Source organism: Chinchilla lanigera, unplaced genomic scaffold (genome assembly GCF_000276665.1).
Source record: "Chinchilla lanigera isolate Chin_1 unplaced genomic scaffold, ChiLan1.0 scaffold00015, whole genome shotgun sequence".
NCBI lineage: Eukaryota > Metazoa > Chordata > Mammalia > Rodentia > Chinchillidae > Chinchilla > Chinchilla lanigera.
This window is the reverse complement of record NW_004955416.1, coordinates 11,068,312-11,082,774: the sequence shown is the minus strand read 5'-3', so window position 1 is coordinate 11,082,774 and position 14,463 is coordinate 11,068,312. Positions and strand designations below refer to the sequence as shown.

At 38.5% G+C, this 14,463-nt stretch overlaps 1 protein-coding gene across 1 annotated transcript in view; it reads right to left on the bottom strand.

Moving 5' to 3' along the window:
* Eif3j (eukaryotic translation initiation factor 3, subunit J) overlaps window positions 1–14,463 on the bottom strand; it is a 19,025-nt gene that overhangs the window by 2,280 nt on the left and 2,282 nt on the right. The window contains exons 3-5 of the mRNA XM_005381693.2: window positions 13,973–14,064; window positions 5,611–5,725; window positions 3,392–3,553 (exon numbers count right to left, since the gene is read on the bottom strand). Of these exons, the coding sequence (XP_005381750.1) occupies window positions 3,392–3,553; window positions 5,611–5,725; window positions 13,973–14,064 (369 nt within the window). The remainder of the gene's footprint in view (window positions 1–3,391; window positions 3,554–5,610; window positions 5,726–13,972; window positions 14,065–14,463) is intronic.

The window sequence follows — 14,463 nt, the reverse complement described above, 5'->3', positions numbered from 1 at the left end:
AAAAAAAAAAAACCCACAAAGACACATAGCGAGACCTTGTCTCAACCCCCGTACCAAAAAAGTTTTAGAATTTAAAAAAATCGGGGCCAGGGAATATAGCTCAGTGCCACAAGCACCTGCCTGGCAAGTGCAAGGTCCTGAATTCAATTCCTGATCAAAAAAAATTTTTTTTTAAAAATTACAATAAAAGACATATCCATTGTTCTTGCCACTTTTTCAAACAGTTCTGGAAGTCTTATGTTTCCACAGGGTGTGATCAAAAACATAAGGAATACTGCTCCCAAGTACCATCTAGCAGAAAGGCTTGTAAAAGCATTATAGTGAGTCCTCACCCATCTTATTCACCAGATCTGGCACTGTGTTACTCCTGGCTCTTCTCCAAAGTCAAAACAACCATGAAAGAATGATGGGTGTGTTTGAAGTGAGGACGAGTATTTTCTTTTTTTGAGACAAGGTCTCACAATGTGGTTCAGATTGGCCTTGAACTATGTAGCCCAGGCTGGCCTGAAGCTCTCAGCGATCCTCCTGCCTCAGCCTCTCAAGTGCTGGGATTACAGGTGTGCGCCACCACACCCAGCTCACTGTGATAAATTTAAACATTCACTTTTTTTTGGTATCACATCCTGTATAATGACCTGTAATTACCAGCACAAAGTAGCTCAACCATAGGAAAGTTTCTAGCTCACAATGCTCCCTTCCTTTACCATACCTATACCCTAAACATTCAGTCAGAGTAGCTAAATGACTTTTTTTTGGAGACAGGGTGTCAGTCCAAGATGGTCTCATGGTTCTCCTGCTTCTCAACCTCCCCAATGCTGGTGTTACAGGTATTTACTGCCATTCCCAGTAACAATTTTTTTCCAGTACTGGGGATTAAGGCTGGGGACACTCTACTATGTACTGTGCTACATCCCCAGCCCTTTCTTTGGTTATTTTGAGACAGAGGCTTGCTAAGTTGCCCTGGCAGTATTTAAACTTTCGATCCTCCTGCCTTAGCCTCGCTCAGTGCTGGGATTACAGCCCTGCGCTATCTGCTTCCAGCTCGGCAACACCCACCCCCCAACTCCCACAAAAAATTCTTAAGCCTGCAGGTGAAACCCCCTACATTCAGGAGTCTCTATTCTCTAGCACAGGAGCTATAATGAAACCAGTTACTATCCAGTGTACTACTAGTGACAGGCCTGTTTAGTGGACAATATATCCTCCCATCCTTTTTTTTGTTTTTTTTTTTTTTTGGTTTTTCTCCGGTACTGGGAACCGAACTCACGACCTTGCGCGTGCCAGGCAGGCACTTTTGCCGCTGAGCTAAACCCCCAGCCCCTATCCTCCCATCCTTGAAGCGGGAAAGAACCACCAGTTTTATCCGCCACACAACCTTCAGTGCTTTAAAAAGCACCTCCAAAAACAAAAACAGTGCAGGTAGAATAAAATAACACCTCTGGGTATATCACTGATCAAATTTAAAACTCCAGCTTGATGATCATTTCATAAACAACCCCCCACCCTTCTTTAAAGGTCTCACTGTGTAGTTCAGGCTGGTCTTGGAACTCACTACGAAGCCTAGACTGGCTTCAAACTTCTGGTGATCCTACTGATTCAGCCTCCTGAGTACAGAGATTACAGGCATGCGTTGCCATCCCTGGCTAGAAAACTCAATTTTAACTAATTATATAGGATTCTTTTTTCTCAATCTTAAAAACAGCACATACCGGCAAAACCAGTCCTATCCACATTAGTGCTACACCACCCAACGCTGTCATGCCCATACACTCTACCTAGAAATATTGACTCTGTAGGGCGTGGCACCATAGCCACCCAGCCCCAGAGAATGTCAGCTCTGTCAAGCAACCTGTACCTTGTCTTAGTGTCTTAGGCTTTCTCATTCATAAAATATGTGAAATCGCAGCCACCTCTAATCCCACAAGTCCAGAGACCACTTCCCCCAAAAGACACTTTATAGCTTCTTTCACGAGATTATTAGATAAAAAGAACAGGCTGGTGTTTGACCAGCTATCTTGCCTACAAGCCCAAATGTCTGTCTGGAAAGCCACTATTAAAACAAGAAGGAAAGCCAGGTTATAGTGCACACCTATAATCCAAGCACTCAGGAGACTGAGGCAGGAGGATAATTAGGAGTTTGAGAACAGCCTGGGCTACAATAAGTGAGCTCAAGGCCAGCCTGAACTGCATAGTGAGATCCTGTCTCAAAAAGACAAAAAATAAAAATAAGTAAATAAAATAAAACAAGGGAGTCTGTCCCACCCTCCTCAAAAAACCCAACACTCACACTACTGCACATGCAGAACATTGCCAAGGTAATTACACAAATTCTGAGTCTGTATTATACCATCAAAAGGCAAAAACCAACCACATAAACCCTCCCATCCTCTTGAGGATGTCCTTAACTAAATTAGCCAGAGAGGCCAGAGATTAAAATTACTTACATGAGGGGCCTTCTGTCCCTCTCTTGGACAGAAGCTTTCTTTCCCTCAATAAATATATTCTGCTTTTAACCTCCACTGTTGCTACAATTCATCTTCAATTTTAGAGAACACGCACTCATCCCAGGTATCATTCAGGTTGGGAGTTCTTTTTCCTGTATCATTTTGGAGGTCCCCTCCGAGATCCTTGGATGGAGACTTACAGCTATACGCGTACCCAAGATGAAAACGCCTGGTGTCTATCGAGGGCCTTTAGATAGACCCTCTGAAGAGTATCTCTGACTGCCGATCAACAACTACGACCCCTTTCAGCCTGAAGAAGCCAGAGCAGTCACTGCCCGTTACTCCCTCATGGCAGTTCGGGTTACTTCTTCAGAGTGGGGAATGTCATAGGCAGCTGAGTTAGACAGAAATATTATAGGTGGTCAGACAGGGCCAGGCCCTCGAAGAAGCCAACATGAAAGACAAGATGAGATACCTGTGGGCCAGACCTCAAGACAAAAGGACTAAACAAATGCACCCACACACCTCCCTAAGTGTGAACATCAGGGACTCATACTCTAAATAACTAACAACGACCTTCAAAAAGCCAGAAAGAGTCACTAGCCCAACCCTCCACAGGAAAAGCCTCTGTTCTATATTCATGCCTGCTTGCTACTCACTTCCCCATTTGATCCCAGTTCACTCAATTTTACCTGAACAAGTATACTTGTAATCTTATTGGCTGACCAATGTTTTGTCCCACCTCAAACCCACCTTGTAATTTCCCATTTTCCCCCTATCTTGGACTCACCTCACCTTGGCGTTTTGCTCTAGAAAGTCCCTGGGAAGGGCAAGGTCCTTGGGCAACCTGCTCAGGTCCCCTTCTGTCCCTCTCTTGGACAGAAGCTTTCTTTCCCTCAATAAATATATTCTGCTCTTAAAAAAATAAATAAAATAAAATTACTTACATGAAATACACACATCTCGAACTAAGGCTTCCAAAAAACTGGCATAATATAATGACTTTTCATATTGTGTAATTTTATCTTTTAGTAACTTTCCAAACTCTGTGAAATCATCTCTTGAAGATGGATTCATAGCATCTATTCCATAAACTGCGTTATTAACACCTGCGAAAGAGAAGAAGCACTAAAAATATTAGGGTTTTCTTTTTAATATTTATAAACCAATTAGCTATATAAATAACCCTATTACTTCATTCCAAAACAAGGGTTCTTAACCTGGTCTACTGGACTCCTTGAACAGAATTTAGGGAATCCGTGAATTGGAAAAAAACTTACATCTTGACTTTTTTCTAATCTGTAATTTACCATTTCCTTCACTTTTTATTATGGGCAGTAGGTAATAACAGCTTCCAGCGGAGACCACACATATCACATGACAGCTGTTGCAGATACTTCTTCCTCTGTTATTGTCCAGTCATCATTACTTTCAAAATACATAGTAGACCTGACACTGGCTCCTACTGAATATATATATTAAAAACACGGGTGGGCTGGGAGCACAGCTGTGAGGCCCTAATTCAATGCCCAGCACCTCGCAACAGATCAACAGATAAACAATTCTGTGTCATAAATTTGTCATTTTAGTGTTGTAATACCTATTTCAATATAATAAGCTTCCTTTGTAAATAAAACCGTATGTATTCCCATTCATTATAAATGTTATATTACAAAGCACCCACAGGATTCAGAAGCTGCCAAAAGAGCACAAAAAGATCGCTCCTATAATCAATGACTGTATGCACACTGGTGCTCCATACTAGGCTTTATGCACATCACATAAATTCACCTCTTTGATAGGCACACTGGCAGCTTTCACCATGCTGTAAAGACACCGAATAAAAGCCAAGTGTGCTCTTTAACTAGATGAGAACTTTTAGGACCTGCCAAACAACAGGAGCACCCACAGCCACTGGCAGGTCCTCACTTCCTAAGGAAAAGCAATGATTGCTTCCTAAGTCAGCCCTTAATACACTTTAGAGACAAAGGGTGGAGTGAATTGGTAGTGAACCTATGGTACGTGTGCCGCAACGGGCACATAGAGCCTTCTCTGTTGTGAGCCAAGTGTATGAGTTGTTTTTTCTAAACTAAAACCTCAGCATTACGCTTTAACTGCAGTTGGCATTTTGCAATAAATAAGTGGGTTTTGAGATGCCATCAAAGAGCTACACAGTTCTTGGTTACAGATTTCAATTTCAAAGTTATTTAATTATTTGATGCTTTATTCTGAAAAGCACCCGTAAGTAACAGCAAGAAATCTGTTTGAAGGCTTTAACTATTTCTCTCTGCCATGTCTTTTATCCTACCCTGTGTCATGTGACTCTCCTGGAACACTACATTGCTTTTATCTCACCCATCTATCACAGCTGCAGGCATAATGATAGCCCTTCAAAGACAGGGGCACTATAGGGCTGGAAAGGATCACAGAAAGAAATGACCCTAAGCACAAGAAGCCAAGGACAGAGGCCTGACCTGCACCAGTATTCCACTGTCCCAGTCTTAGGTAGATTTAAACCAACAGGTTAGCACTGTAGTCAGCTCAGTATTTAAATTTCAAAGCTACAGACCTTTGATTTCATCTCAACTTCATCCAGCCAATAAATATATTCTAGGCAACAGTATTACTTATTTGGATCCAATGTCTACTTCCTTTAATTTTTTAACTTTTTAAATTTCTTGTGTGTATCTTTTTGAGACAGGGTCGCACTATGCAGTTCAGGCCAGCCTTGAGCTCATTTTGTAGCCCAGGCTTGTCTCGAACTCGAAATGATCCTCCTGTCTCAGCCTCCTCAGTGCTGGGATTACAGGCGTGCGCTACCACGTCCAGCTTACTACTTCCTTTAAAAATCTTTTGATACTCCAAATAATTATTCAAAATCATGTGCCTCATTTTACCTTCTCAAGTAAATACAGACTAAAACTGCTTTCTGGTGTCTAAATTAGACACAGTAGGGCCGGGGATATAGCCCAGTGGCACAAGCGCCTGCCTGGCAAGCACAAGGTCCTGAGTTCAATTTCTGGTACCAAAATAATAATAATAAAATTAGACACAGTATCATGTTTCCTTTAAAGAAGATGTTTTCTGTATTTCACAACTAATAAGACTTCCTAATAAGACTTCCAGAACTTTCACCTGGTACAATGTAACTGCACCTCCACCTTACCAAAAGTTTCTTTTGCTAATTCAAGGTCTGACTCTTCCTGTAATTTCTTTAGCCGCAGTTTATCTGCTAATTGTTCTTCTGGTGTTAGCACTTTAGGTTCTTCAGGTTCTTCTAACTAAAATAAAATGGAACAGAACATTAAGAAGGCTGAGATTAAGATGGAATCAGTACATTTCTGGTCCTGGGGATTGAACACAGGTATATACTGAGGTACGTCTCTAGCCCCACTCCCTTTTTTTCCAGACAGTCTCTGTGAGTTGCTCAGGTGAAACTAGAGCTATGATCCTCCTGCCTTAGGCTACCAAGTGCTGGGTTTACAGGAATGTGTCACAAGGCCTGGCTTATACTTTAGATATTTTCATCCTAACTGTACAGATAAAAAAAAGAGGCAGAGGAGTTAAACAATTAGCCCACAATAACAGAAGTTAACATATCTAGTTAGTAATGTAACAGAAGTGAAATGTGAACCCAATACGACTGAGGTTTTTTTGTTTTGTTTTTGTTTCTTGAGAAAGGGCCTTGCCAATTTATCCAGGCTGGCCTTGAAATTGCAATTCTCCTGCTTCAGCCTCCCAAAGGCCGCTTTAAAGGCATGTGCTATCACACTTCACTCTATACACTTTTTTTTTTAGAAATAAGGAACTAAGCTTATGGGAAAGGGGAAAAAGGCAACCTCACATACTGCTGCACAAACTATCCTGGGACAACTTGCTACAGCAGAAGTAATATGCATCAAGTTTTAAAGAACTTTCATATGGTAGCTGAAAATATAGCTCAATAGTAGATCATTTACCTAGCATGACTGAAACCCTGAGTTTAAGCCCCAGCCTGAAAAAAATTTTTTTAGATACTTTAATTAAGTAATTCTACTTCTAGGTATTGATCTTCAGATACCTAAGATTTAAGCACAAAGAAGCATAATTTCAGAAAATTTTAGAGATAACCTAAATGTCCAACAAAGAACAGTAATGAAATCTGGCACATCCATCTAACAATACTATGTACACCGTAACACGTTCCCACAGGCTTGAGTGGTACAAGCGTGACTGTCTCAAATGGCTTATATCACCAATGGTACCAAGAGATCTAGTCACTTTTATTGGGCTTTTTACAAATAAAATAAAAAGGCTATAAAGAGACCAAATCTAATTAGTTGCTTGAATGTGAATTATTACTGCCCAAATATAAAAATGAGTACTATTTATACCAATTTAAAACATCTAATAACCAACGAATTTATTCCATTAAATTAATAATTTATCAATAATTAATTCTCTAAATTTTAACATGGAAATCTCACAAGTATCTCACTGCTGGTGCATGTAGTATGTACTTACAATTGCTACACCACAAATTACTCATGCATGTACCACCAATGGTCAAGAAGGCAGGATGACTGAACTGAAATCAGAGCTGCCCAGCAGTCAGATATATCAATTACAGCCCCATCATGAACATGTTAAAAAAATATGTCATTACTCAAAGCATCAGAAAGTGTCTCCCTTTTATTTTTATGTATTTAGTACACAATTATGAATGCAAGTATTGGACTAAGATATAGCTCTATGCAAAGTGTGTGCCTAACGTTCAAGAGGCCTTGGGTTCAATCCCCAGCACCACTGTCCAAAAAAAGTAATTACTGTAAAACATGCAAAAAGATACAATAGTAAGAAAAAAAGTTTTCACTTATTTCCAAATCTCATTCCTTTGAGATGACAGTTAACACTTTAATGTATATCTTCTATACACTGTTATGTAATTTCTACAACAACCAAAGAAAACGGAAACTCTGGGAGGCTGAAGCAGGACCATGAGGAGTTCCAGGCCAGCCTAGATCACATAACAAGACCATGTCTCAAGAAAACAAATGAGGGCTGAAGGGAGGGGAGGGGAATAGGAAAAACTAGAAGCAGTAAGATGTACCGTGCACAGGTACAAATTCCCTATGATGAATATTATCATTATGTAGATCTAAACTGTACTGATAAAATTTTTAAAATACCAATGAAACAAAAAACTAAATTATTAAAAAGTACCTAAAAGGTTTCAAACCAAGGAGGACCAGGGGAGGAGGCACTCTCTTGCACTGTTAGCAAATACAGATTAGAATAACCCTACGTAAAAGGCAATTTGAGAACCTAAGACTATACATGTGATTTCCCTTGACTCAGCAATGCCGTATTTGGGGATTTATCTTTTAAATATGGATATACCTGTTAGAAAGGACAATATGTAGTTGAGTGTGGCAGCATACACCTGTAATCACAGAACTCCGGAAGTTCCACACCACCCTGAGCAATTCAGCAAGACCTTGTCTCAAACTACTAAACAAAAAGGGCTAGGGATGTAGCTCTTACATACATTGTAAAATAATTAAATCAAGTATGAAGGTCTTGGATTCATTCCCTGTATCCCCACCACCACCACCAAAAAACAATTTATATAGTTATTTACTTAAGTATTTATCAAAGAAAGACCTGATGTAAAAACCAACTACCCATCAATAGATAACTTGTAAAATAAATTATGGTAACACCTAAGCAACAGAATATTATATAGCTATCAAAAAGAGTGAGAATCAACCAGAAACTAATGAAATCTGATTACAGGAGGCTATAGGGAGCAGGTAGAAGTTTGGAATGGATGTCTGAAACATCCTTCCCCTGTTTTATTACGTTATAACTAACAAACTGTGTATAGCTATAGTGTACATATTTTATATATATATGTATACACATTGTAAAATAATTAAATCAAGCTGATCAGTATATCTATCACCTCACATATTTTGTATGATGAGAATATTTAAGACCTACTCTCACATAAATGACACTTTTCTGAGTATTGGATGTTTGTATATAAGGCTATACTTTCAGGGATCATTTCTATAGTATGGATTTTTTTTTTTTTTTTTTAGTTTTTAGTTTGTTTGGTTTTTTTGTACCATAAATCGAACTCATGACCTCACACTTGCCAGGCAGGCGCTGTGTCACTAAGCTACACCACTGACCCCGTATAGTTTTGATTTCTGAACATTTCATACATTCAAAAGTAAATGCAAAAGGAAAAGATCTCAAACTGAAAACAAAGCAGAAACAAAATTCTCTAAAATATATATACTAAAAAGGCCAGGAATGGTGGCACACTTGTAATCCCACCACTCAGGAGGTTGAGGCAGTAATATCGCTGTAAGTTCAAGGCCAACCTGGACTACAAAGTGAGTTAAGGCCAGCCTGCACTGCACAGCTCAACCCTGTCTCAAAAAGACAAAAATATAAAATAAAATAAAAATCAAACAACATAAAATGACATAGGAAACTATTCAAATGATTTTATGATCTAGGACTTGATTATACAGCCTAAATAGGATATATCCTAAATACAAAAGAACTGCAAAGGAATCCTAAACTTCATTCAGTAGCTTTATAAAGTAGTTAACATTACTACTGTTGAAAAAAGCAAACAATTATGTATTTATTAGAAACCAGGATTTTTAGCGTAAGAAAAATACTGATATGAACCATTAAACACACACACACACACACACACACACACACACACACACACACACACACAGTGTTCATGAAAGGGGGATTTCAAAGGCAGGGTCACCCCGACAGCAGTACTCTTAGCAACTACATTGTTTCTAAATACCATTTTCATCTCACCGATACTTACTGTACTAGAAAATACCAGAAATAAAGAAGCTTTCAGAAACAAATGGGGTTCCGTCAAAAGGTAAACATAGGAGTCACGTACAGTGGCATGTGCCTAAAATCCCAGCACTGAGAGGCTAAGGCAGAAGGATCATGAGTTTGAGCCTGGCCTGAGGAACTCGGCCACTAACAAACTACTCTCTCCTGATTAAATAAAAAAAAATTATATATATATATATATATATATATAAAGATCTAGGGATGTAGCTCAGAGTAAAGGCCCTGGATTCAATCGTCACCAAAAAATCAAAAAAAAACCAAACAAACAAAAAAAAACAACAGAAGAACTTAGGAATTAGCTTTATGAAATTTCTACTGGCCAAGCTAGGGATACAGCTCAGTGGCACAATGACTGCCTGGCAAGCGCAAGGTCCTGAGTTCAATTCCCGGTACCAAACTGAAAAAAAAAGGAATTTCTACCGGCTAACACTGAAACAATTTGAGCATCAAAACATAATCTGCTGAGTAAAACAATGAATTTACAAAAACTGGTAAGTTCTTAAATACCTAAAAAACCCTCTCATTTGTCACCATCTGAAGTTATTACGCCCTTTCTTTATTTCAATTATAAAGAAGCAATCAGATAAATGTAGGTTTTAGCCAGGCATTTTGGCATATGCCTGTAATCCCAAGCACTTGGGAGGCTGAGGTAGGAGAATCACTACAAGTTCAAGGCTAGTCTGGGCTACATGAGTTGGAGGCCAGCATGACCAATATAGTGAGACACTGTCTTAAAAAATAAAAATAAAAAAGTAAAAATAAAAATAAAAATAAAAGGTTTCAGATGCCTATGAGATAATCAGCCTGAGGGAACATCATAATCCCTGCCTTGAAATTATACTATAAAGCTACTGTCATAAGAACAGCATGGTACTGGGGAAAAAAAAAACCCAGACCCAAAGATCAATGGAACAGATTAGAAGATGCAGAAAAAGCTATAGATATATTCAGCCACCTTATCTTTGACAGAGGTGTCAAACACATTCACTGGAAGGAAGATAGCCTCTTTAATAAATGGTGCTGGAAAATCCAGCTTTGCATATGCTGAAGATTAAAATTGGATCCATTATCTTTCACCATGCACTAAATTTAAAATGGATCAAAACAGAAACATTAAGTCTGCTGGAAGACAGAACAGTTAAAACTCTTGAAGACATTGGTGTAGGCAAAGACTTTATGAATAAAACCCCAATTGCATAGGAACTATCACAAAGAATCAACAACTGGGATCTCATCTTATAAAAAGGTTTTGGATAGCAAAAGAAACCATCAACAGAGTGAAGAGACAACCCCCAACACATGGGAAAAAATGTTTGCCAGCTGTTCTTCAAAGGGTTACTTTTTTTTTTGTCTTTTTGAGACAGGGTCTTACTATGCAGTTCAGGCTGGTCTTGAACTCACAACGATCCTCCTGCTTCAGCCTCCCAGGTGCTGGGATTACAGGTGTGCACCACCACACCCAGCAGGTGTTCTACTATTAAGAACATAAAAGAACTAAAAAAAAATTAGACCCCCCAAATTTATTTATCTTTTTGAGACAGGGTCTCACTATGCAGTTAAGGTTGGCCTTGAACTCACTTATGTAGCCCAGGCTGGCTTCAAACTCCCAGCAATCCTCCTGCCTCAGCCTCCCAAGTGCTAGGATTACAGGCATGTGTCACCATGCCCAGCTGACCTCCCAAATTTAAAGACCCAATCCAAAAATGGGCATCTGAAATGAACACATACTACTCAGGTGAAGAAATACAAACAGCAAATAAATATATGAAAAAGTGTTCAACATCACTGGTCATTCAAGAGATGCAAATTAAAACACTGAGATTCCATCTCACCCCAGAAAGAATGGCTGTTACTGCTTTTTTAACTTTCTTTAAAATAAAAACATTAAAAAATAGAAAACAGAAAAGCAACACCGAGATTTCATCTCTCCCCAGAAAGAATGGTTACTATCAAGAAATCAACCAATAACAAATGCTGGAGGGGCTGTGGGGAAAAAGGAACCCTTCTCCACTGTTGGTAGAAGTGTAGACTGCTGCAACCACTGTGAAAACCAGTGTGGAGATTCCTCAAAAAACTAGGATTGGAGGTTCCATCTGACCTAGCTATTCCTCATCTAGGTTATCTTCCCAAAATTAAAAACATCATACCACAGTGATATATGTGCACCCATGTTTACAGCAGCACCAACTATAATAGCTAGATCTTGGAAACAACCCAAATGCCCATCAACCGAGGAATGGATAAAAAAGATATTGATTCATACAATGGAGTACTACTCAGCCATAAAAAGGGTAAACTGGAGACTTTTATAGGTAAATGGATGCAACTTGAGACCATATTCGTAAGTGAAATAAACTAGATGTACATGTGTACACATCATATTGTCTCCCTACTGTGAGAAGTTTAAAAATTAAATAAGATCCAAAATGTACAACAAATATTGTAAAATGGAAGGAAACTTTAAAAGGAAAGAGAAACTGGGATGGGGGAATGACAAAAGGAAGGAAAAAGAAAAAAAAATATATATATATATAAAAGATAGTTAAGATAGTTATACTACTAGTTTCTCTTGGTTCAATGAAAAGGAAGGTTTGTGCTAACATTGTTTGGACAATTAAAAGTCAGTATCTTGTACTCTGAGTAACTAATTTAAAGATAACAATATGCAATGTATTAACCATTGTTACTTTCCTATTAAAAAAAAAAAAAAAAATTGGTGTGCTGGCGCCTGCCTGTAATCCTAGCACGCGGCAGGCTGAGGCAGGAGGAGAGTTGCCAGTGCGAGACCAGCCCGGGCTACATAGTGAGCTCAAGGCCAGCCGGAACTGTGAAGTGAGAACCTGTCTCCAAAAAAAAAAAAAGAAAGATAACCAGCCTGTTCCCTTCAACAGGTGGGGCAGTGTGGAGAAGGACATTCTTTGATTAGAAAGCACTGAAGACACACAATGATTTGTTTATTGTTGCAAAAATGAACTGAAACCTTTCACCTGAAGATAAGAGTGTATTTGAATTCCAGGAGATCCCTATCTTTCAGTCTTGCCATGCATTGTAAAAATTAATGGGAAGTAAGGACTATGACTGTAACGGATTGATAACTGGTGGTCAACTTATAACCCCCAGCTGAACTGAGTAAGCATGGTGCTGGGTGTGGGAGGTCCACCTGGGGATTGTTGCCAGCAGCATAAGAGGCAGAATTGGAGAAGGATAATGCTTTAATTACTAAAACATTTGGTATCCGCCCATTTGCACTAGCTATGCCCTTCGTTCTCGCTCAGTAAAAGGTGACTGAGATTGGTAATGGGGGCTGCAGTCTGAGAGGCTGTAAGCCCCCTGATCCCAGACTTTTGCTTCTCTTTTCTTGTCTCTCTTTTTTCATCCGCGGGCACCTCATTCTCGAGACCTGTCACCTTGGTTAGAACGACAGGATGGGGGCCCAGAGTGGTATATGACAAGTGGGATAACAATGACAGGAAGAATACATTCACTACCCAGAGACTTGTGCTATATTAACAACTAAATGCAATCCATGGTTCCTTGTTTGAACAAACAATACCTAAAAGGCATCTTGGGATAACTAGAAAAACATATAAAACAATAGATCATGTAAAAAGAAATCATTCTTCACTACTTGATATGATAATGTTACTATAATCATATGAAAAATGCCCTTTTTTGGAGATGCATGCTAAAATATTTAAAGGTAAAATGTATGTTTTTTTATTAATATTTTAGCAAAGTAGTAGATAAAACAAATTTGCAACATGTTAACAATTTAAATTTAGTGATACAGGATTGTATTATGCTAATTTCTCTACTTTTATGTTTGAAAATTCTCATAATAAAAAGTAAAGATAAAATAGGTTTTTTTGACTTGTATGGAAAGATCTCCACTATATATTAAGTAGAAATGAAGGTAGAAACTATATTCAAGAAAGGAGAAGAATAAGAACATACAGATGTAGGGGGCTGGGGATTTAGCTCAGCAGCACAGAGCCTGCCTGACAAGCGCAAGGTCGTGAGTTCGATTCCTGGTACCAGAAAAAAAAACAAAACAAAAAAAAGAATATACAGATGTAACCAAACATAAATTTTGAGTAATAAGAAACCAGTATTTAATTATGGAATATGAGGAAAGATACAAGATAAATGGGTAAAAGATTGAGAATGCTTTTTAATGCTGTTTATTTTTTGAACCATATAAATGTGTTTTGTATTCAAAAAACAAATAAAGTAACACAATATTCCTAATCCTGCTCCAAATAATCAAAAACATTTATAAAGTCGATGGACAGAACTGAACACTTTTATTTCAATCCATATGTTCCCTACAGATAATCAAGATAATTAAGACTAGAAAAACTGAAGCCACTGACAAAAATCACTGACTATAACCACTGGGCAATCATGACTATCCCTCAATGTCTGTGAAAGCTTAAAATGCATTCTGATACATGAAGTTTCTGTGTCCTGTTTATGCAAAAACCACAGTCAATCTGTTTTGGGATTTCTCTATCTTATGGTATCCATTATAGTCTTCACAGAGCCCTTCAAATTGCTACAGAATATTTGTAGCTGATTAGACACTGTACCACACTGATGTAAGAATTCTGTATATACTCGTAGTTTAGAAAATGAACAGTACTTACCCTCTTTTTAATTTCTTCTTGCCTTTTCTTCTGTTGCCGTTCTTTCTCTTTTATCTTCTCTGCTATTTTTTTCTTTTCTGAAATTTTTACTTCTGAAAGTAAAAAATGTTTCATTTACAATTATACTGACTACTTTCCAACTGCCAGTCTATGGATGAGACAGACATGATATCCGGGTATCTGAAGAGATCAAACCTTTCCCAGCTTTCATATTCATATGGTGATGTCCTAGAAAGTAAGAATGGGAAAGCTCCGAGGTTCTCCCTTTTTCTCTCTAATATGAACCCTAGGATCCATACATTTCCATAAACCAAGCCTCACCTTCTTGAAAAAAGATGATCATTCAACTGTAATGTCACATTCTCTGCTCGCTCCTACTAATAATCAATACCCAGCACACAGGGCTGGGGATATAGCTCAGAGGCATAAGTGATTCCCCTGAAAGTCTGAGGTCATAAGTTCGATTCCCGGTACAAAAAAAAAAAAAAAAA